This window comes from Chanodichthys erythropterus, chromosome 12, assembly GCF_024489055.1.
Source record: "Chanodichthys erythropterus isolate Z2021 chromosome 12, ASM2448905v1, whole genome shotgun sequence".
Lineage (NCBI taxonomy): Eukaryota > Metazoa > Chordata > Actinopteri > Cypriniformes > Xenocyprididae > Chanodichthys > Chanodichthys erythropterus.
Window position 1 is genome coordinate 9,018,009 of NC_090232.1, and position 24,199 is coordinate 9,042,207.

General features: G+C 36.3%; 1 protein-coding gene across 3 annotated transcripts in view; it reads left to right on the forward strand.

The window, feature by feature from the left end:
• The first annotated feature begins 3,708 nt into the window (after positions 1-3,708).
• Positions 3,709-24,199, forward strand: part of cacna1hb (calcium channel, voltage-dependent, T type, alpha 1H subunit b) — a 78,268-nt gene continuing 57,777 nt past the window's right edge. For 2 of the 3 annotated variants that reach the window (XM_067402705.1, XM_067402708.1), the window contains exons 1-6: positions 3,709-3,921; positions 7,332-7,465; positions 9,549-9,646; positions 10,442-10,601; positions 21,154-21,466; positions 22,115-22,207. In XM_067402705.1, coding sequence (XP_067258806.1) covers positions 3,829-3,921; positions 7,332-7,465; positions 9,549-9,646; positions 10,442-10,601; positions 21,154-21,466; positions 22,115-22,207 — 891 coding nt within the window. In that variant the 5' untranslated portion in view covers positions 3,709-3,828. Of the gene's footprint in view, positions 3,922-7,331; positions 7,466-9,548; positions 9,647-10,441; positions 10,602-21,153; positions 21,467-22,114; positions 22,208-24,199 lie in introns of those variants that run through there. The other variant, XM_067402706.1, reaches the window with a different exon arrangement.

Genomic DNA, 24,199 nt, shown 5'->3' on the forward strand with positions numbered 1-24,199 from the left:
GCTGACTATAGACGGTGTGTTGAATGTTAATATGGATGTCAGTGTATGGGATGCTAAATATCATTTTGGCTTTAATAAGATTTCCCCAATTAAAGGTGCGCTAAGTGATCCTGGGTGGATGTAACTTCCTGTTGACATTCGAAGTGTTGCCCTGAAACAGTAATGAACGCACATTTAAAATCATTCTTGTCGGTTATTGGCTGGAGGATGTTTATTATGATTATGATTTTCAGAGCTTGTGGCGACTACAGAGACTAGGGATGTCCCGATCACGTTTTTTTGCCCTCGAGTCCGAGTCATTCGATTTTGAGCATCTACCGATAACGAGTCCCGATCCGATACTGCTATAATACATGAAAAAGAATAAAGAAGAGCTAAAAAAACAGATCCAGGATCCAGGAACAGTGCTTTTCGGGTTTTTCAAGTATCTAAGTTTTTTCCCTTTAAGACATGCACGATCCAGTACATATACTCTTCGTTCACTTAAGACATAACCGACTATGTTTGCTAGGATACTCGCTAAGACGGGCATGTTGACATAATTTTTGTATGAATTTGTCCGCTGAAGCGCAAGACTTGAAAGAGAATTCAGTATTTGCGCGCTGACTGAAATAAGCGTGTGCGCGCTTCGGATGAGGCTTTCACGTTTTGTTCTTGAAGGTTTAAATCAGCAAGGCTTAAATGAGTTAGTTTAAACACAGACAGAACTGTGTGCTGTTCAGGTCTCACCTGTATCAACACCCGGGTGATGACGGCGTAAATGACTGGACATTAGAGCAGACGGCACTCGCAGTTAACAGTTTACAAAGAGTAACTGTTTTGTCCACGCTTTCTGATTATTGTTGTTGTAACGTTTTGCGCATCCATCGACTGAAACATACATTATCTGAACTCTATTTTAAACAAACTAGGGCTGGGCGATGTATCGAATGCTTTTGTCACGCGCATTTCTTCAGTAAAGCCGGTTCCCTGATTACCGCTAAATCGCCATCACCTGCTTTCAAATGAAGCGGCATTTAATAGACAGAGCCGTAGTTCACTGATAACACACGCAATATCGCGTTCAATATCGATATGTATCGCCGTCGATATTGAACGCGATATTGCGTGTCTTCAGTGAACTACGGCTCTGTCTATTAAATGCCGCTTCATTTGAAAGCAGGTGATGGCGATTTAGCGGTAATCAGGGAACCGGCTTTACTGAAGAAATGCGCGTGACAAAAGCATTCGATACATCGCCCAGCCCTAAAACAAACCATATTAACCAATAGATGCGTCGTCATTCGAGATTGCGGTGCAAGTGTGTGCCGAACCGTAAGTGGAGAACCGTACAGTTTGATTTTTTACTGAGAACCATTGCACCCCTAATCCATGGGTTTCATGTGACGCCACTGTATTCTATCGCCGCCATATTTGTGACCGGTCACAGCTGCACGCTCTGTTTAAGTCTATGGTGAAAGCAGCTACAACTACCAGAGGACGGTCAACGAAACACTCTCATAAGGTTCACAACAAATTTACAATATGTCTGGGATATGTGGTGCTGTTAGCAGTTTCAACAGTTGTCAGAACTACAAATTTGTTTGATCCCAAAGGAGTTAGATCGGCGGAATTATTGGCTTCATTCAGGAAGGACCACACCACTGGCAGCCAAATAGCAATGCACAACATTAATAACTGTCATTTACATAAGATTATAATTGTATACAATATTGTATTAAAATATTGTGAATTCTAGTTGCTGTGTTTCGGCTTGTTATTACAGGATGAACAAATTCACGACACGAGCTGACTACATTATTTAGTTCAAGTACATGATTTTGTGCAAATATAAGTTGTAATTTTATGTCTATCTTGTATTAATATATATGAATTACCCTATATAGGATGTGTTCCTTTGAGTTAATTAACTTAAAGCGCTTCATTTTACGGATGTTCTTTCAGCGCAGCTCAAATAATACTATCAAAATGAGATGATTTGAGAAAAAAAATCTGTTATTGTTCGTGATCCTTATTAATCAAACCATGTGTTGCTGAATATAATACAAGAACAATATAAGAGCTAGTTATGGAAAATAATGTTTTTTTTTTGTTTTTTGTTTTTAAATATGAAAGTTTTAATATTACTGTAAACATTTTAATAACTTAATTATTGCTGTTTGAGCTGCGCACGCTGAAGCTGAAGAGAATAATAACCCGTAAACAAAGTTAATTTACTCAACGGAACACATCCTATATAGGGTAATTCATATATATTTATACAAGATAGACATAAAATTACAACTTATATTTGCACAAAATCATGCACGCATGTAGGCTACTTGAACTAAGTAATGTAGTCAGCTCGTGTCTTGAATTTGTTCATCCTGTAATAACAAGCCGAAACACAGCAACTAGAATTCACAATATTTTAATACAATATTGTATACAATTATAATCTTATGTAAATGACGGTCCCAGCAGTTATTAATGTTGTGCATTGCTGTTTGGCTGCCAGTGGTGTGGTCCCTTTTGAATGAAGCCAATAATTCTGCCGATCTAACTCCTTTGGGATCAAATAAATTTGTAGTTCTGACGACTGTTGAAACGGCTAACAGCACCACATATCCCAGACATATTGTAAATTTGTTGTGAACCTTCTGAGAGTGTTTCGTTGGCCTTCCTCTGGTAGTTGTAGCTGCTGTCACCATAGACTTAAACAGAGCGTGCAGCTGTGACCGGTCACAAATATGGCGGCGGGCATAGCGGAAGTGACGTCTTTGAAACCCATGGATACATATATATCCGAGTCCTGATCCGGAGGTAACGTCCGATTCCGATCGAGTCTGAAATCACGTGATCGGATCTGGACATCCCTAACAGAGACCGCGTTTTTTTACAGTGTGTTCAGGGGACAGGCAGCTAGCGGATAGTGAGGAGATGTTTGCTGTATGTGACAAAAAATGTTTTGGCCTAAAAACGCATGACATCACTTAGAGCACCTTTAATAGGCAAGAATAAACCCGGTGTCTTCCATGATTCCTGTTCTTTTCGACAACAAAGCACTTGAAAGTGACGAGCTCGTACGCTGCCATCACTTGCTTTCTGAATTATCGTAAATACGAGTTTCCTAGGTAAAAATTGCACATGAACGCCCTATTATTTCAACACTTGAATGTGATGAGCTCATAATCACAACTTTAGAAGTGGGAATTGTCAAATTTCTGATAGCATGTGAAGGCAGCATTAGTCAGATCTCATTTCTTAGTAAGTGTTCTGTTTCCTGTGTTTTTGTTTCTAGATAATCTGAAGAAGTGTAATTTTTGAATTTATTTTGATTAAAAAGAAAACTGCTTGCACATAGGTCCATGTATTTTTTCAACCCCAGCATTAAATTGTAGTGACTCTTACATTGTTGCACAAAATCTATGTTTAAATGCTGTTCTTTTTTAACTTTCTATTCAAATAATTCTGAAAATGTGTCACTCTTTCCACCAAATATTTAGCAGCACAACTGTTTTTAACATTTATAATAATAAGAAATGTTTCTTGAGCAGCAAATCAGCATATTAGAATGATTTCTGAAGGATCATGTGACACTGAAGACTGGAGTAATGATGCTGAAAATCTTACTGGCCCCAAACTTTGGAATAATAGTGTATGTTTTGATTTGAAAGGCTAAACTGTGTTGAGAGTTTTATTTTATTTTATTTTAGAAAGACCCTAAGATCAAGAGTAAATGAAACATCATATTTATGCTGACTATGAAAGGAATATTTTAACTTTTTTTTTTACCTTGTGAGTTGTATTGGCCTTAACTGAAGCTCTACGTGGTTTGAGCGAGTCAGCATGCTGGTGATTCTGCTCAACTGCATCACACTCGGCATGTTCCAGCCCTGCCAAGACCTGGAGTGCCACTCCGACAGGTGCAGCATACTGCAGGTAACACACACTTACATAACACACAAACACAACACAGACACACATGGTTTGATTAACTAAAGTTCACCTTTTATGCTTTTTCAAATTGAACGTTTTCTTGTCTTCAAACATTAGTGGCACGTATCCATAGTTAATGATACAAACTACACCTGTGACTTGTCAGTGGACTGACTACTAGTACTAATCAGTTCTGTACAGTACAGGTTCACCAGCCTCCGATCAAACATGGTTTTTTTAAGGATATATGCACACAATGAGCGTCTCTTTAATAGGCTAACTGGCAAATATTCAGAAACTATTTTATTGTACATAACTACCAAAGTCCTAAGAAGAAAAGCTTCAATACGGAGCAACTGTCAATTTTAACAGACACCAGCGGGTTACACCACGAAGCATCAGCCACAGACTCAGAAACATACGGCTCTTTAATCTCTCCACAACAACTTGCAAATAACCTGTAGATTCTGCATAATGATGGGAACATTGCTCACAACAGGCAATTTGAAGTCTGACAGAGACTGTCTTCAAATTTAATGTCAAAGGCAGTGAATTTAGTATTCAAGTACTGCTTTAAATGAGATCAATTAAGAGAAGAAAACCTGTGGTTTCTCTGCTAGGATATCTGTGTGAACTTGAGGGGAACTGACTTCAAACATCCCCTAATAATCAGCCTGGGACCAGTTTGCTGAAGTGAATGATAAAAGATGGTTTAGAAAAGTTAGATCATTTATTTGCATATGCCACTTGCACTGCTATTTTTTAATGGAATTAATACCCTTTTAAAAGAGTCCACATATTTTTTGCGGCCACTGTATATGTGAAATGAAGCATTTTCAGGCGTTTGCTATTCTAAATCCCAACATAACTGAACATTAAACACTATCATTCTCACTTTTAAGTCCCATGCAAAGCGTCCTGGGAACTACATTTTCAGTTATGTAAACATTAAAAAATTATTTGAGTACTGAATTGGTTCACATTCACCCTACATAATTCAATCTAGTAGATTGTACATTTTAGAAAATTATATTAATTGAAAGCAAAGAAATCAAGTTTAGAAGAAAACAATTTTGTTGTGTAGATCAGAAATAATATGGTTAAACTGGACAATCTGTATTTTCCCTTTTTTCAGTGATACCATACTTAAAGTAGTTTTAAATTAAATTAGTTTTAGCCAAAATGTTACATAATGTAGGTCAATATATATATTTTTTAGCTTTTTACAACTTAATCACACCCTAAACAAAAGCCAAATTAACTATTGTCAGCATGTCCTTTAATGTGCACAACAAAGGAGATAAAACAAAAATTAATTTTTGCTTTGAACTGAAGAAACTAAGGGTATATAAACACATGGGGAGCTTGTTAACTAGAACTGAAACAGGTGTGACTATAATTAAGAATCATAGGAGCTAATGACAGTGAACATAAGCAAAGGAAAACAGGGAACAGGATGAAAACAAAACCAAAACAGAATGAGACCGTTACAGTAGGTCCCCCCTCCCGGAAAGTGCATCCTCGCGCCGTAAGGAGGACGAAGGGCCGGTGAATGTCAGGAAACAGATGGAGATGAGAAGAGAAACAACCAGAGCAGTGATGATGATGGGGGGAGCCAGGGTGGAGACAGGAGCAGGAGTAGCCAGATGGGAGTCCAGAACCCAGCCAGGACAAAGGCACACAGTGGAGTCGAGGTAAGGATGAAGCCGAAGAGGTGGAGAGACGGATTGCAGCGGACGGCACAGAAGTCCGTGGCACAGGCAGGGCGACGTCTGACCAAGGTGGAGTCGGAGGGATGAGGGAGCCCAGTGGAGCCGTAAGGACAGTGGTTATCTTGTGGAGCCGAGAGAGGGAGGAGCCAAGGCAGAACCGACAGTGGTGGAGTGACGGGATCTGCGGCTGCAGGTGGAGCCGGGGAATCCACATGCCTGGGCGAAGCTGGAGATCTGAAGACCCGAGGCAAATCCACACAATAAAGTGGCCTCATAGGAGAAGCTGAGGGGCTGAAGGGAATCAGCGGAGGTGGGGCTGACAAATTGGCTGACAAGGTGGAAGAGAGAGGCTGGGAAGGAACTCTGGAGACACAAGAGACTTTATGTTGGACTGAACCAGCAGGGGAACAGGAGACTTTGTGCAGGATGGGACCAGCATGGGCACAGAAGACTTTGAGCTGGGTGGAACCAGCGGGGATTTGAGATTAAGGTTTGCATCATCTTCTATGTCATAAAAACAGTTTACAGAGGCCAGCTGTAGCTCACCCTCAGTGGTGGGGGTGTGGGCGGGGTCTTCCTCCATTCCCTCGAACTCCACTAATAGTCCCACACAGTGTTGCCGGCTCACACACCTGGTCAGACACTTCTCTGGCGCTCGGGCTCTGGGGCGATGGTGGGCTCAGTCCCCTTCTCTGGCGCTGGCTCGTGCATCGCAGCAGACTTAAGCCCTCTGTCTGCGATAGGCTCTGGCATTGTATCCGTGCAGTGAGGTGATGGCTGGCTGGGCTCTGGATCCAGAGTGGGGCTGGTGATGTTGTCCTCACCGGGGCAGATGGTGAATGCCGATCCGTTGTTCACCAGAACCCACTCCACAAATGCAGCAAAATCTTCCCGAGGACCATCCACATGCAGACGCACCGTGGACCGCTCGTGCAGGTTGTAATAGTAAAAAATAGTAAAAACTCCAGGTCTAAAAATGTCCTCTTGTGGTCCTCGAGTCTTTTCCTTCTGATGAGGAAGAGCAGTTGGACAGCTGGTAAATCCATTTAAAGGGGGAAAAAAGAAAAATGCTGCATAAATCTTTGTGATGAGCAGGGCGGGCGAGAGCCGTGAGGGAACGAGTCTGTCACGGATGAGCTCCGGAGGCATAAAAGGAGGAGCGACGTCAGTGAAGGACGAGAGAGGACCAGGCCTGGATATTTTTTTATGTTTTATTATGATCATTCATAAAGTCTGAAAAGGTTGAAGCGAATTACAAGGGTGTTCGCAGTGGGCTGTGTTTACCTTAATCTCGGGTCATAAAAGCATTCTGAGTCAAGGTGCAAGTATATTTAACCACTTACATTACTCAGCCGAACACACAATCGCTGTCCAACACTCTTCTTCGTGAGCACTTGAGTGTGAGGTTAAAAACTAGCCTAGAGCCTATATATATATATTATCTGCAGTCAGTAAATGTGTTCTGCACATTAACACTCTGGTATCAAGTGAAAATACTTTTTAAACTAAATTTTTTAGTTTAATTTGTTCTATGTGGAGTGTTGTTTGCTTTCAGACAAACTAAGCAAAATGGGTTTAAACCAAAAATCATGATTTCCGATTAGACTGATATAAAATGCTCTTTAAATACAGTAAATTACATGATCATTTGACTTTTTTCCATGTAGTGGTTGAATGTGTTCATGGTTCTTATCTCTACAGGCCTTCGATGACTTCATCTTTGCATTCTTTGCTGTGGAGATGGTGTTAAAAATGGTAGCCTTGGGAGTATTTGGTCCGAAATGTTACCTTGGTGACACCTGGAACCGCCTTGACCTCTTTATCGTCATGGCTGGGTGAGTGACCAATCACAAACCTGAGACTGCCATGCTCAGAAGATCTAAAAAGTCAACTATTAGTGTGTGATTCCTAGAATTCGCTGAGTCATTAAACTCTTAACTATTACAAGGTCTCTCTCTGTGTGTGTGTGTGTGTGTGCGCGAATGTGTTTGTTTAATGTCAGATCCAGATTTAATGTCAGGTCAAGTTCTAATGTCAAGTCGATGTGTCACAGCTAAGCTCATGAATGACAATTACCACCAGGCGAGAGTCTCTCTGTCTGTCTGTATCTTGTCTATCTTGTTCACTGACTTAGTGATTTCTACTAGTTTTCCTCTCTATCCAAAAGGCAGCTCAATCTAAAGTTCATGATCACTCATTAAAACTCTTGTAAGGAGTAAGTTGGTCATTAACATTAAACCACTTTTGGGATGCTGGTGTGTTGGTTTTCCCACTAGACTTTTTTAACCAGCTTAACCAGCAAGACTTCCTTCGTAAATCTCCTTCACCAGAAATATTATGCTGGTAAATCAGGTGAAAAGTATGGCTATAACACCACTAAAACTACACTAACTAGTATGAATAGCATAGACATTCATGTTGCCCTAAGCTTCACTTTTCAGCGGGCTGAACATATAAATATTCTGAACCAGTTTAGCAACTTTAAATATTCTCTTGCTGTGTTGCGAATTCTTGTCGCACAACTTGTGAGTGTGAGAGCAGTAAGAAAGAGATGTTATAACACAGTCTCTGTTCTAAATTATAGTAGTAAACATGATGTGAGAATTGTGTGTTTAAACTGTTTAAACTGTTTAATGAGTCAGTGAATCAAGACCAAACACTGGTCTGCATCACAAATGCTAACAAAAGTCCTCATGACATTTCATGTATTAAAATGTTGCAGTACAAATTATATACACTACATTTTTTTAATAAATGTTTTTTTAATCAGTGAGAATGCATTAAATTGATTAATGTGTCAGCAAAAACATTTACAATGTTACAAAAAAATGTAAAGAAAATCAAAAAATCCTGAAAAAATGTATCATTCTTTCCATAAAAATATAAAAAATATAAAAAAAAAAGCTGTACAACTGTTTTCATACATTGATAGGAATGTTTCCTAAGCACCAAATCAGCATATTAGAATGATTTCTGAAGGATTATGTGACACTGGAGTAATGATGCTGAAAATCCAGCTTTCCATCACAGAAATAAATTACATTTTAAAATATATTACAATAGAAAATAGTTATTTTAAATTGTAAAAATATTTCACAATATTACACTCTAAAAAATGCTGGGTTAAAAACAACCCAAGTTGGGTTGAAAATGGACAAACCCAGCAATTGGGTTGTTTTAACCCAGTGGTTGGGTTAAATGTTTGCCCAACGTGCTGGGTAGTTTTATTTAACTCAACTGTTGTATAAAAATTACTGTATTGCTTGCTTAAAATGAACCCAAAATATGCTGGAAATTAACATTTATTAATATGTTTAATAAATTAGCATTTATTAATAAGATAATGAATAATAAACAATAAACATTTATTAAATTGCTTATTAATAAATGTACACCTTTTGATTATTATTGTTGCCTCCTGTAATTATGTGTCTGATTTTTAATTTGGATTCATTTTAAGCCAGCCATATAGTCATTTTTAATCAGTAGTTGGGTTAAATAAAACTACCCAGCAGGTTGGGCAAACATTTAACCCAACCACTGGGTTAAAACAACCCAATTGCTGGGGTTGTCCATTTTCAACCCAACTTGGGTTGTTTTTAACCAAACATTTTTTTAAAGTGTACTGTATTCATCAAATAAATGCAACCTTGTTGAGCAAGAGACTTCTTTTAAAAACATAAATAAAAAAATGCACTGACCCCAACTTTTGAACATTAGTGTATACAGATAAATACTGCTGTTGTTTAATATTTTGTACATCATATTAATCAAATATCATATTAATTATCAGCTTTGTGTTAATTTTTTTACATTATATTATATTATACTGTATCATCAAATGGTTGAAAATCTGTTTTACCCTATTGTGTTGCATTTCAAGTTTGTTTAATTGAATTTCTGTTGCTTATGTTTTAGGATGTTGGAGTATTCTTTAGATGGCCATAATGTTAGTTTCTCAGCCATCAGAACCGTACGGGTTCTCCGACCTTTACGAGCCATCAACAGAGTTCCCAGTGAGTACTGTTTTTTCTCTTTGTTTCCATCTGTATATCTTTCTCGATTCTCTCTTAGTGTCACTGTTTTACAACCTAGCTATTGATTTAAAGCAAATGATCTGGACTCGGGTTGAAAAAAATATGTGCCTGTTGTATTTATAGATTTGCACATGCACAGAGCAGACAAGACTCCCATGATGTATTAACATGGTCACTGACACTGATTGTTGCCCACAGTCCAACATCTCATAGTTGATGGATGCCAAAAAATACACAAACACTCACACACACATGCTATTAGTCTTCAGAGAGGTGCTGGTGTATGTTACAGTCATGGATTGAGTCCAACAGTGAAAGTAAGTGTCTGTTTTGTTTAAGGTAGGGCGAGACCATAAATTCTTGACATGCACGGATACTCTTACCATTTATAGCACACTCCTTTTGTGAACATATTCCAAATAAGTTTGTGTTTGTGTGTGTTCAGCAAAGCAGTAATAGATTTTGGACTCAGTGAGGAGTGAGAGCCCGTGGCTGTTAAGTTTCCAATTCGATTATTCTCAAACCACCGAGCGTTAGCCAAAGTTTGTGTTTGTGTGTGTGTGTTCACTTCTTGGGTCAATTACTGAATACACATCAGGCACTGAGAAAATGTGTTCATGAAGTGTGTGGATGTCAGATCAGTGCTATCAAAGTTAAATGTAACACTACAGAGTCTCAGCTCTAAATGTGTCTAGTGAACCTCGATGGCTTTGATGCTTCATTGCACGTGTTATTAAATGAATGTACATGACATCATGTATCTGTGTCTCGTAGGTATGCGAATCCTGGTGACATTGCTGTTGGATACTTTACCGATGCTGGGAAACGTCTTGCTGCTTTGTTTCTTTGTGTTCTTCATCTTCGGGATTGTCGGCGTGCAGCTGTGGGCAGGGCTTCTCCGGAACCGCTGCTTCTTTGACGGCAACGTCAGAAAGTAAGTGCAAAACTCATGCTTTTTAATGCAAGCTACTTGAATGCAAATTGCAGGGGTTTGAAAAAATTCCGCTTGGGTGTCGAGAATAATGAAACCACATGCGTAACAGTGTATTCTTCTGTGAAACCTGTTTATGTTGTTTCATCAGATTAATAAATTACTTTATGTTGGTTTTGAAGGCCACTGTCCAAATTTTAATGGATATTTCTGAGTTTAATTGAATTTAAAGGGTTAGTTCACCCAGAAATTTCTGTCATTAATTACTCACCATTATGTCATTCTAAACCCGTAAGACTTTCATTCATCTTCGGAACACAAATTAAAGGGAAAGTTCACCTGAAACTAAATTATCCCGTGATTTACTCACCCTCAAGCCGTCTTATATGACTATCTTCTATTAGACAAACACAATCTGAGATATTTTAAAAAATATCCTGGCTCTTCCAAACTTTATAATGGCAGTGAACGAGGGGCATGTTTTGATTAAAAAATGCATCTATCCATAAATAAATATAATCCAAATGGCTTGGGGGGTTAATAAAGGCCTTCTGAAGTGAAGCAATGGGTTTTTGTAAGAAAAATATACATATTTAAAACTTTATAAACTAAAACATTTAGCTTCCACCAGACGACCGTACGCACACTGCGCAAGTCGACTTGCTCCACACGAGTAACCCGTGACGCGATGTATGACGTAGGATGTAGGATTTTTTTAAGCTTAGACGAAATATTTCTTACAAAATATTTAATGGATATTTTTCTTTGTCCTTTATTAAAGAGTTAGTTCATCCAAAAATGAAATTTCTGTCACTAAGTATTCAACCTTGTGTCGTTCCAAACCCATATTTGTGTTCGGAACACAAATGATGATCTTAGAGGTTTTTTTAATCCCATAGAAAGCAACGTAATTTCCGTTATTCAAGGTCCAGAAAGGTATTAAAAACATTGTTAAAATAGTCAATGTGACTGCAGTGGTTTAACCTTAAAGGTGCCATCGAACGTTTTTTTTTAGGTGTCCCCTGAATGTGTCTGTGAAGTTTCAGCTCAAAATACCCCTTTTTTTTTTTTTAATAAATTTTTTTAACTACCTATTTTGGGGCATCATTAAACATGAGCCGATTTATGCTGCGGCCCCTTTAATTCTCGTGCTCTCTGCCCACGGAGCTCATGCTTGCCTTGAACAGTGCATACTACAAAGTTTACACAGCTAATGTAACCCTCAAATGGATCTTTACAAAGTGTTCGTCATGCATGCGTCGGATTATGTGAGTATTGTATACTGTTCTATTGTTTACATTTGATTCTGAATGAGTTTGAGGCTATGCTCCGTGGCTAATGCTACACTGTTGGAGAGATTTATAAAGAATGTTTATGAATTATACAGACTGCAAGAGTTTAAAAATGAAAATAATCATGTTATCATGTCAGTTAATATCGCTTCATCTGCCATTTTTCGCTATTGTCCTTGCTTGCTTACCTAGTCTGATGATTCAGCTGTTTACATCACAGACGTTAATACTGGCTGCCCTTGTCTAATGCCTCGATCATGATCTGGCATATGCAAATATTGGGGGCGTACACCCTGACTGTTAAATAACAGTCTGTGTTATGTTGAGATTCGCCTGTTCGTCTGAGGTCTTTTAAACAAATGAGAATTATATAAGAAGGAGAAAACAATGGAGTTTGAGACTCACTGTATGTCATTTCCATGTACTGAACTCTTGTTATTCAACTATGCCAAGATCAATTTTTAATTCGAGGGCACCTATAATATTATGAAGCGATGAGAATATGTTTTGTGCGCAAAAACAAAACAAAATAACGACTTTATTCAACAATTTCTTCTCTAACTTGTCAGACACGTACGCAGTGAACGCAGTTCAGCGCTTCAGTATTTATATCCGAACGCTGGTTCAGACCTGGAATGATGGTAATTACGTTGCTTTCTATGGGAGATTAAAAAAAAAACCTTGGATTTTATCAAAAATAACTTCATTTGTGTTCTGAAGATGAACAAAGGTCTAACGAGCGAAGCTTGGAAGAGCCAGGATATTTTTAAATATATCTCCGATTGTGTTCGTCTGAAAGAAGATAGTCATATACACCTAGGATGGTTTGAGGGTGAGTAAATCATGGGATCATTTTTGGGTGAACTATTCCTTTAAGATATTTTTGATGAAATCCGAGAGCTTTCTGATCTTCCTATTCACAGCAATGTCATAACAAATTTCGAGGTCCAGAAAGGTACTAAAGACATCGTTAAAATAGTAATGTGACTACAGTGGTTCAACTGTAATGTTATGAAGTGATGAGAATACTTTCTGTTGGCAAAAACAAAATAAAAATAACGACTTTATTCAATAGTTTCTTCTATTCCCTGTTAGTCTCCTAGGCTGTTGATGTTGTAAACACAGTGCTGGCTTCCCGGGTTCTAAGTCAGAATGCCAGCTCATTATTTCTTTAAAAAATCTTACTGTCTCCAAACTTTTCAATAGTACTGTATGTAAAATGTGTCCAGTATCCATATACCGAAAGTTTTCAGTTTTGCTGAATTTACAGGATCATGACAAGAAATATTGGATGTAACTTATACATGTTTATACTATTGAAAATGTTTGGCATATTTTAATTGTACATTTCATTGTTTTTACGCTGACTAGATAGAATTCCACTGAGGGTGTGCTACTTTCCATTGTTTTTACAAATGTGAAATATTTTTCTGTGCTTATAGACCTGGAATTACCTTTTAATGAGGAGTTTAGGTTGGCATATTACAGCAATCTCAAGTATAAATGTTGCATTATATTGTTTTGTATATGCTGACACAAGATATCAATTCTCACATTGCATACACCAAACAGGCCTCATTGATCATAGAGAGTGTACAAAGTAAAGAGTTGAATAATGAGTATCCCTAAAAGCAGTTTGTACTAGTGAATCATTTTGACAACTGTCCACCCTAATGTACTGCATACAAAAAAGACAGCCTGCTGAAAGAAGCCTCGACTCGTTCAGGTGCATCACGGCTTCTCTCCATTTTCCTCCCCAAAGCCCAACACTATCCAAGCAACGTCTGTTACAATATTGCTTCTCACTCAAATTATGCTGCACTTTTAAAAATCCAGTTCTCTTGTGCATACAACATTTATTGCATTCTCTGTCAAAAACCACTTACATATCCACTTTAGTCCATCTGCTGCTATCTGCATCAATGAAGAATAGGCCTTTACCTCAAAAAAATGTTTCGTTTCTCATTGAAACTTTTTTTAATTGTGTCATTCTACAAAGCAGGTGCCTTATATACAGTATATACAGCATGTGTAAAATAATTTTAACAATGAATAAATCATGGCAACTTTTATTGTAGATATTTTTCATCTTTCTTCATGTGGATGTGTTTTTTGACCTTATCTTGCTATAATGGCAAATATTCACATTTCATGAAAAAAGAAAAAGAAAATAACTTGTAGCATGTGTCTTTTATTCTTTCTCTAATGACTTAAAATTATGCCCTATTTGTGAATTAACATTGTTACCATTTTATTTTTCCTTGAAGTAATTATTTTATTGCATCATCTTTTCGAGAAGTGAACAGAAGTTTTTTCATTAGGGCCAAATTTAAAAAAAAAAAAAATCGACCTTGTTACTATGATTTTGTTTAACAAACTACATAAAATGTATTATTATTATTATTATTATTTTATTTTTTTTTTAATATTGATTACATTTTATTTCTAAGAAGCATTTTGTAGGTTCATGACCTTAAACATAAGGCTTATAACATCAAATTAAACAAAAATTTTCTTTTAAAAATGATCTTTATGATGGCATAATTATATCACAGTATATATTGAAATGTATTAATTTGGCTTTAGATGTCACAATCTTATTTATTAACACTTAAAAACTGTAACCTTGTAAAACTGGAAAAGGCACCAGTTTCAGAGAATGACCCAGTTAATAAATGTTTACCGTGGCTTGCAGCACAAATACAGAAATTGCCAGTCATATTACACCTATCTCAGGTGTGAAAATGGCTTTCTGTCTAAGTGAGTCCCATGGGATGTGCAAATTTGTCTGTTTGCACATCTACTCATTATTTTTGGAGCCTGCAGCCAGTTTTGTTGCCCACATGATTTGGCACTCTCATAAGGGAGTCCACTCTTTCTGTGTTAATTTTAATTAATTTTTACCAAAGAAAAATGACTATCCTGACTAATTACCATTTCAAGAAAATAAAATTTGATTGAATTTTCTTGCAGTGCAAAGTCCTTCTTTCTTTCCCTTTCTTTCTTTCTCTTTCTTTCTTTCTTTCTTTCTTTCTTTCTTTCTTTCTTTCTTTCTTTCTTTCTTTCTTTCTTTCTTTCTTTCTTTCTTTCTTTCTAATAACCCAATTAAATTGAGAAAAGCAGTCATTTTACTGTCCTCCACCCCCACATACTGCAATCCGTATCAGTGTGAACACGGATGCAATTAAATACAGAACTTATAAGGTGAATTGTGTCTCATTTCTCTCAGGTCTTTTCTAAAATGCAGAATATCTGTGTAATACATTCAGTGCATGAGCTTGCAGAACAGACCACCTCTGGGCAATCTTTTAGTGTGACAAAAGAGGGAATTGTTTTATCTAAAAGGCTACAACACTAGAACCAGACAAATTTTATGGTTTGGATTGAATTTACTGGCTTGAAATCTGCAGATGAATGCCTAAAATATATGCAGTTGTATCTCACACTGTGTATTGTGTTTTTTTTTTTTTTTTGGAAATGGCTATGAGAAAAAAAGTTGGTTATTTACTGCATGAGTCAATATATAGCATTTGCAATTCATGTTGCATTATTGCAAAGATAGATAGATTATTTTCTTCCCGCTGTGAGGTGAAGACGACATCCCCCATGATTCCACACTTAATCACGTGTTATCAAGCTATGCCTTTGTTTTGAATAGGCGACCTCTAGCGGCGAAAAATTACATATTGTGCCTTTAAAGGGTTAGTTCACCCAAAAATGAAAATTCTGTCATTAATTACTCACCCTCATGTTGTTCCACACCTGTAAGACCTTTGTTCATCTTCTGAACACAAATTAAGATACTTTTGATAAAATCTGTCTCAGCGAGGCGCACAAAAAGTATTCTCGTCGCTTCATAACATTAAGGTTGAACCACTGTAGTCACATGAACTGTTTTAAATATGTCTTTAGTAGCTTTCTGGGTATCTGAAAGTGTTAATTATCTTGCTGGCAATGCAGGCCTCACTGAGCCATCGGATTTTATCAAAAATTGCAAAGATGAACGAAAGGTCTTACGGTTTTGGAACCACATGAGGGTGAGTAATTGATGACAGAATTTTCATTTTTGGGTGAACTATCCCTTTAAAGGTACACATTACTACTTTAAGGTACTAAAATTCATCTTTTAGGTGTTTATAATGCATAAAGTTGTCTTTTTATGCATACTGCCCCAGTGACAAGCTGTTGTACCCCTAAAAGTAAAAAATTTTTGGCAGTTTTTGACATTTTGATAATATTAAATGTCAAGTAATTTAGTATTCTGTTTTGAGTTTAGTGCATTAATAAAAAGTACACAAAATGTCAATGATCTATTTTTTTAAAAGTCTATAGCATTTACAATTCATGTTGCATGATTGAAAATATTACAATAAAAAAAACCCTATGCTGCTAAGTTACAGATGCATTAAGTAACACATGGGCCAATTCTCAGGCCATTTTCTTTAACAACCTCTTAAAACATAATATAAACATGTTTGCAGATGATGTGATTACCTAATAGTTCAGCTTTAAGCTCTTCTGGCTCTCTCAGTTTAATAAGCAGGATGTTAGACAGATCAGAGCAGCACTTGGCTCAAATGGTTTGTAAATGCTCAGAGAACAAAATGCTCCAGACTATCACACATTATTATGTAGCTTTGAGGTGGTAACTGAGGGAATGCTTCCGTTAGCATTAGTCAGAGGAGTCTTAAGCCTGTGTTGTTACAATATTAAATGGATACTTCACATATAAAATGTTAATGCAATGCAGTGCAATTTGCAAATATTAAATGTCAACTAAATTAGAATTCAGTTTTTAATTTTTAGCATTTAATGTTTTTTAAAAGATTTACAGCTTTATATCAATAGGCTGTTTGTTTTTTTTTGTTTTGTTTTTTTTTAATAAAGCAAATAAATAAATTAGATAAGCTCGAATAAATAAATAAAGCAACAAAATATTGATTGCTAACCTCATGAGGTCCAAATAAATATTATACAAGACAATGAATGTTGGAATAACATTAGTTAATAAATAATGTGAATAATTAATAAATTAATTAATTATTAAAATCCGGTTTTACCTCAATGAATGTGAATTTCAATCCAGCATATGAAAATGATGATATTGTTGAAAAATTGAAATAGTTGGATACAGCCGAAAAGGCAATTTAATGAGGGAATATGGACTTTTGATGTGTTTAAATGGTTATTTCACCCAAAAATGAAGATGTTTTTGATAAAATCCGACGGCTCAGTGTGCCTGCATCGCCAGCAAAGGTCTTAATATTAGTGATGTAAAATATTATTATTACACACTCTCTTTTACAATGCCCAGAAAGCTACTAAAAACAGTTCATGTGACTACAGTTGTTCAACCTTTATATTATAAAGTGATGAGAGTGTTTTTTGTGTGCCAAAAATAACAAAATAGCGACTTTATTCAACAATATCTAGTGAAGGGCGATTTCAAAACACTGCTTCATGAAGCTTCAAAGCTTTACGAATCTTTTGTTTCGATTCAGAGCGCCAAAATCCCATGATTTCAGTAAACGAAGCTTCGTTACGTCATAAGTGGCAGTTTGATACGTGTTTCGAACCACTGATTCAAAACAAAAGATTCGTAAAGCTTCGAAGTAGTGTTAATTTCGTCAGACGAGACGAGACGAGACGAAATATGTTCGTCAACGACCTTTTTTTTCATGACTAAGACGAGACGATGACAAGACTGCACCACGCTGACTAAGACTAAATTAACATGCATTATTTCGAGACGAAAATGTTTTGTATAAAATAAAAACTAAGATAAAATCTCTCTTCATTTTCGTCTACAATCGTCTCTGCTTTTTAAAACTAGACTAAAATTAAAAGACTTTTAGTCGACTAAAACTTGACTAAGATACCTTGAGTTTTCTTTTGACTAAAACTAGACTAAAATGACGAGACGTTTAGTCGACTAAAACTTGACTAACAAAAAAAGATATGTGAATGACTAAATATGACTAAAACTAACAAGGACATTTGGCACAAGACTAAGACTAAATTAAAAATAGGTGACGAAATTAACACTACTTCGAAGCTTCATGAAGCAGTGTTTTGAAATCGGCCTTTACTAGATATTGTTGAATAAAGTCGCTATGTTGTTATTTTTGGTGTACAAAAAGTATTCTTGTCGCTTTATAATATTAAGGTTGAACCACTGTAGTCACATGAACTGATTTGAATATGTTTTTAGTTGCTTTTTGGGCATTAAAAAAGGGAGTGTTATTACTGGCGATGCAGGCACACTGAGCCATTGGATTTTATCAAAAATATCTTAATTTGTGTTCTGAAGATGAATGAAGGTCTTACGGGTGTGGAACGGCATGATGATGAGTAATTAATGACAGAATTTTAATTTTTTGGGTGAACTAACCCTTTAAAACTAGATACAGTACTTGTCTTGTCAATTTAATTTTTTTTTGTTAGATATTTTATTTAACGTGTTTGTTTTCACAATAAATCATAGAATTTGTACCTCTAAAGTTTACCATATTTGTGTACAGTATCATACATACAGCTTTATTCAGTATTTTTATAATAATACTGTACATCCAGATATGCCATGTAACTTTTATGTTTGGCATTCGTAGATTCTGCTATCTTAGCTGATTTCTGTCTTAAAAGAATTATGGAAATCTTTATTCAGTAAAAATCTAATCACAAAAAATGGATCACACATAAAAAGGCTGTTGTCACAGCACCAGTGTTATTTTAGTATCATTGATATACTATTATACTTTTGACAATATTTTAAATCAAACATTTTTTTGTATAATTTGTTTTCATTTTTTTTGTTTTTGTCATTTTTATTATTTTTTTATTTTTAAATATGTGAAATATATATGTATTAGTTTTTCTTATATTTTAGATTTTTTTTAGTTTAGTTTTTTTTTTTTTTTTTACTTCCGTTTTACATTTAATTTTTTAATTCAGCATATTGAGGAATTCTGCTTTGGCAATGAGCTAAAATAGACTAAGCTTACATTTATATGTCCTTCATATAAACTGACCTTCTCCGGGTCTGTTCCTGGCTAGTGGAATGAACTACCACACTCTATCCGAGCAGCTGAGTCTTTAGCCATTTTCAAAAAACTGATAAAGACATATCTTTTTCGTTAACACTTGACCCAGTAATAGTAGCACTTACTTTTTATTTATATCTTACTTTCCTTTTTTCGATATCTGTTCTCTTTCTCCATCTATTTTTGTATTAAAGGGTTAGTTCACCCAAAAATTAAAATTCTGTAATTTATTACTTACCCTCATGCAGTTCCACACCCGTAAGACCTTTATTGATCTTTGGAACACAAATTGAGATATTTTAGTTGAAATCCGATGGCTCCGTGAGGCCTCCATAGGGAGCAATAACATTTCCTCTCTCAAGATCCATAAAGGTACTAAAAACATATTTAAATCAGTTCATGTGAGTACAGTGGTTCAATATGAATATTATAAAGTGACGAGAATATTTTTGGAGTGCCAAAAATAACAAAATAATGACTTATTTAGTGATGGCCGATTTCAAAACACTGCTTCAGGAAGCATCGGATCATAAAAGAATCAGTGTGTCAAATCAGCGGTTCGAAGCGCCAAAGTCACGTGATTTCAGCCGTTTGGCAGTTTGACACACGATCCGAATCATGATTTGATACGCTGATTAATTATGATCCGATGCCTTCTGAAGCAGTGTTTTGAAATTGGCCATCACTATATAAGTCATTATTTTTTTTTTTTTTTGCACGCTTCAAAAATATTGTCACTTATAATATTAATATTGAACCACTGTACTCACATGAACTGATTTAAATTTGTTTTTAGTACCTTAATGGATCTTGAGAGAGGAAGTGTCATTGCTCCCTATGGAGCCCTCACGGAGCTATCGGATTTCAACTAAAATATCTTAATTTGTGTTCTGAAGATCAACAAAGGTCTTATGGGTGTGGAACGGCATGAGGGTGAGTAATAAATGACAGAATTTTCATTTTTGGGTGAACTAACCCTTTATGAAAAAAAAAAAAAAACCTTGCTTCGAGCACTTTACTGATTAAACTGTGACTTGTTGTACTTATGTTGATTTGATTGCTTCTACTATTCTCATTTGTAAGTCGCTTTGAAGAAAAGTGTCTGCTAAATGACTAAATGTAAATGTAAATATGTATATATTCAATTTAATTCAATTTAAATTTAATACAAAGTATATATACAAAAATATTTAATTTAAAGCTGCAGTCCGTAATTTTTTTTTTTGTTTGTTTAAAAATGATCCAAAATCAATTTTTGAGCAAGTACATAACCAACCAGTGTTCAAAACTATCTCCTTACCTTAGCCCAATTCACAACGGTAAGCTTGTAATAATGTTTTATAATAAAATCGGTACTGGTGGGTTTCCGTGGGAAATTAGAGTGTGCAAGCTGTTCGTCTTTGTGTCATTCCATCACGTCTGTAAACAGAAAGAACAAGTCCCAGCTAGTAGGCTATGGCATGCAATGCTGCTGGTAGTGGATCATTTATAGCCTTTTCTCACAGCAGCTAGAATAATTAAATTTATCATTTTGATGCTGAATTGTAATCCAGAATGGTCCAAATGGCAATCATCAGTAACAACTGGAGATTCACCCATGGTCAAAAGCAAAAGACTGTGGAGTGGATACAGAAATTGAAATCTACAGGTAATGCTAATACACACTAAATACACATAGTCACGCAATGTTGATGTTGTTAACATTAACAATTTGAGAACAAAGTAACAATACTAATAATTTGCACGGTTTGACGTGATCCAAGCTAAGCAATCGTTAGATTTAATCACCATTGACAGCGTGATTTACTGTAGGCTAATGCATTTTTTCTCAGTTGGTCAGAACAAATGTGGCAGACATGTTGCTTATGTGTTCAGATGACATTTTCCAGTGAAAATTCTTATTTTGGTCATACTTCCAAGTTTACAATCTGTGATTCCAAAGTATCCACAACGATGTGGTGACTGACAGCAAACGTTAGATTCATCTGCACTGAGGAGCCGTGTTAATGCACAACCCACGTAAAGATGATAATTCCGCAAATAACTGCAATTGCAGGTTTCAAACATAGATGGCGACAAAGAGGCAAAACTTACGGACTGCAGCTTTAAGTTAATGCATATTTTATTTTAATTAATGTCATTTTAGTTTAGTTTCAGTTAATGGTAATAACCCTGCACAGTGCTTGTGTTTCTCCCTAACCTACTCATGTGGTCCGTCTGCAGGCTGTATAATGTTTCAGAGTCTGTGAGCGAATACTACAAACTGGAAGAAACAGACGACATCCCCTTCATTTGCTCCACCGCTCGGGAGAACGGAATGTTGCACTGCTACAATATCCCCAAACGCAGAGTGGGAGGGGCTGATTGTGAACTCATGCCTGCTGATGTCACAGATCTTGTTTATAGAGAGCCCCCTCAACATGGATGTGTTAACTGGAACTTGTATTACAACAGCTGCGAAGCAAGCGAACACAATCCCCATAATGGGGCTATCAACTTTGACAACATTGGATATGCATGGATTGCTATCTTTCAGGTGTGTATGTGTGTTTGTGAGTTGGCAAAAACATTAGAGTATAGAATGAGTTTATGTAAAAAAAAAAAAAAAAAAAAAGCAAAGTCATCAATAATTTGTAGCGAGGCAGTTCAAGACTTCTTATTTTTCTCTACTTGCGTGTTAGACATCCGCTCCAAGTTGTTCATTAAAATTTTCGCTGAGTATATATTCAGTCTGGCAGGCAGTGATATTTTTTTTATCCTCACATATCCTTTTGGCTCCGAGAGACACTTACTTTCAGAGTTGGAAAATTAAGTGAATGGTTGCCAGGGGCTACAGCGAGAGTGAATCCTCTTACATCAATAACCAACTTGCCTGTCCCAGGAAATCAAGTTTTATCATGTTCCATTCTAATCTAATCGTTAGGTGCAACAATATTTATCATATTCTTTAGTAATCTGATTGGGAATGTGCATGGACATTTATCAGGTTTCTAAGTAAATCCAATTGACCACAGCATGACGTTTATCATTCCATAGAGTTTCCTGACCTAGTTTTCTGGGAGCGACGCACAATATCAGAAGATGTCCTTTGAATTTTGACACTTGAGAGAAGTGCTATATTTTAAGCATTACTTGCTTGATGGATGTCATAACCTTTATGATCCTGTTTCTGTTTTCTCATCAGGTCATCACCTTAGAGGGATGGGTGGATATCATGTATTATGTCATGGATGCACATTCCTTTTACAACTTCATCTATTTCATCTTCCTTATCATTGTAAGTGCACAGTAATTAATTAACTGATGCATCTTCCTCTCTTTTATCCTCTGCTGGAGTCTCTGCTTTCATTAGTTGCATGGAAATGGTTTTTGCTATCATCAGGGATGTAAATTACTGGAGTAATTTCACTTGATAACCGTACCTAAAGAGATGAAAATTTAAATTCTGTCATCATTTTGGAGAATTTGTGATTGAGCTCTACACTCTAAAAAATGCTGGGTTAAAAACAACCCAAGTTGGGTTGAAAATGGACAAACCCAGCGATTAAATGTTTGCCCAATCTGCTGGGTAGTTTTACTTAACTCAACTATTGTTTAAAAATTACAGTATTGCTTACTTAAAATGAACCCAAAATTAACAATATAATAATTAATATGTTTAATAAATGAACATTTTAATTTCATTTTAGATTAATTTTAAGTCAGCCATATAGTCATTTTCAAACAATAGTTGGGTTAAATAAAACTACCCAGCAGGTTGGGCAAACATTTAACCCAACAGTTGGGTTAAAACAACCCAATCGCTGGGTTTGTCCATTTTCAACCCAACTTGGGTTGTTTTTAACCCAGCATTTTTTTAGAGTGTAATGAAACTAAATGTTTGTAGTTAGATACTTTTCTAAGGAGAAAATCACACACTTTTTAAACCTTAAAATCTTTACTAGTCATCATTAGTGTAAATCTACCACTGTAGTAAAATCTCTGTCTTATTGGACTAAGTCAGATTGCATTCTTTTTTGCATTCTCTGCAACCAAGGTCAGTGATCATTCTAAAAACAACTATATAAGCAACTATCAAATCATTTGCAGCTGGATTTAACACTTAACAATTTCTAATAGCATATTTCAGACTGGTGTGTCCTGGAGACATACTCAGACACTGTGACAAAATTGTGCTTCAACAGCTTGCACAGTTTGTACTTGAAATGTACTTACGGTAATTGAGAATATGTCCTTTGGCTCTTGATTCCATCAGTCAATTTGAAAAGCTAAAGACAAAGGTTTTACTTTTAAATGTACAATTAAAGGTGCAGTAAGCAATTTCTGAGAAATGCTGTTAAAAGTGGATTGTAAGTGTAACACAACAAACTTGTAGCCAATCAGCATTAGGGGGCATGTCCACTCCTGATGGGTGAGGAGAGTGAGGAAGAGGGGAGATTTGAAGAAAGACTGTAGAAAGAGAGATAGCTGGATAAAGAAGGGTTATGATCAGGCTAGAACATTTTGACCTGCATTAATATTAGAAAAGCTTTCCATCACTACAGAGACCAAAGCGGGAAGGCCTGAAAACGGACATTGAGGTTGTGTTTTTTCTGCTCAGGACAGTTTTGAGTGGCATTGTTTGTGTGGAGCTGGTGTGCTGCTGGCGACTAACAACCTACGCTTGCTTGTACTGTATATACAGTACTCTTGTGTACTGTGTTTATTTTTCATTCTTCCTTGTTGTTCGTTTGTAATGGAAGCAAGCGAGTAAGAGCTGTGCCTGTAAACCTCACTCCCCTGGCCTCAAGAGGCGCACTAGCAACTGACACTAAAGACTGCTATCTCCTTGTTAGCGCTCCCGCCTTTATGCCTGAGACACCAGTTCAGATGCCACTCGGAGTAGAGTAGGACCGCTTACACGTTCATCATCTTCACTTTATTTGCTTCTCTTCAGCGATGATAAAGAGAAATTGTGTGTTTAGCATTTGCATTTTTAGGGGCGGAGCAATGAAGGGAAGCGTGTGTTTATATGCGTTTATTTCAACAGTGTTGAGGTAATGCAAGTTACATTATCAGATTACTTTTTTCAACCAGTAAAGTAACATTACTTTTAAATATAGAACACAATATGAGTTACTTTTTCAAAAAAGTAACACAAGTTACTTTGTTTTCCCATATATTGACTGACAGTTCTTCTGTCCCCATGACAAATCGCTGTGTGAACATGATGGTTATTGTAGTTCTAGACTAAATATGAGCAGGCATTTACTCATCTTACTTGACCAAA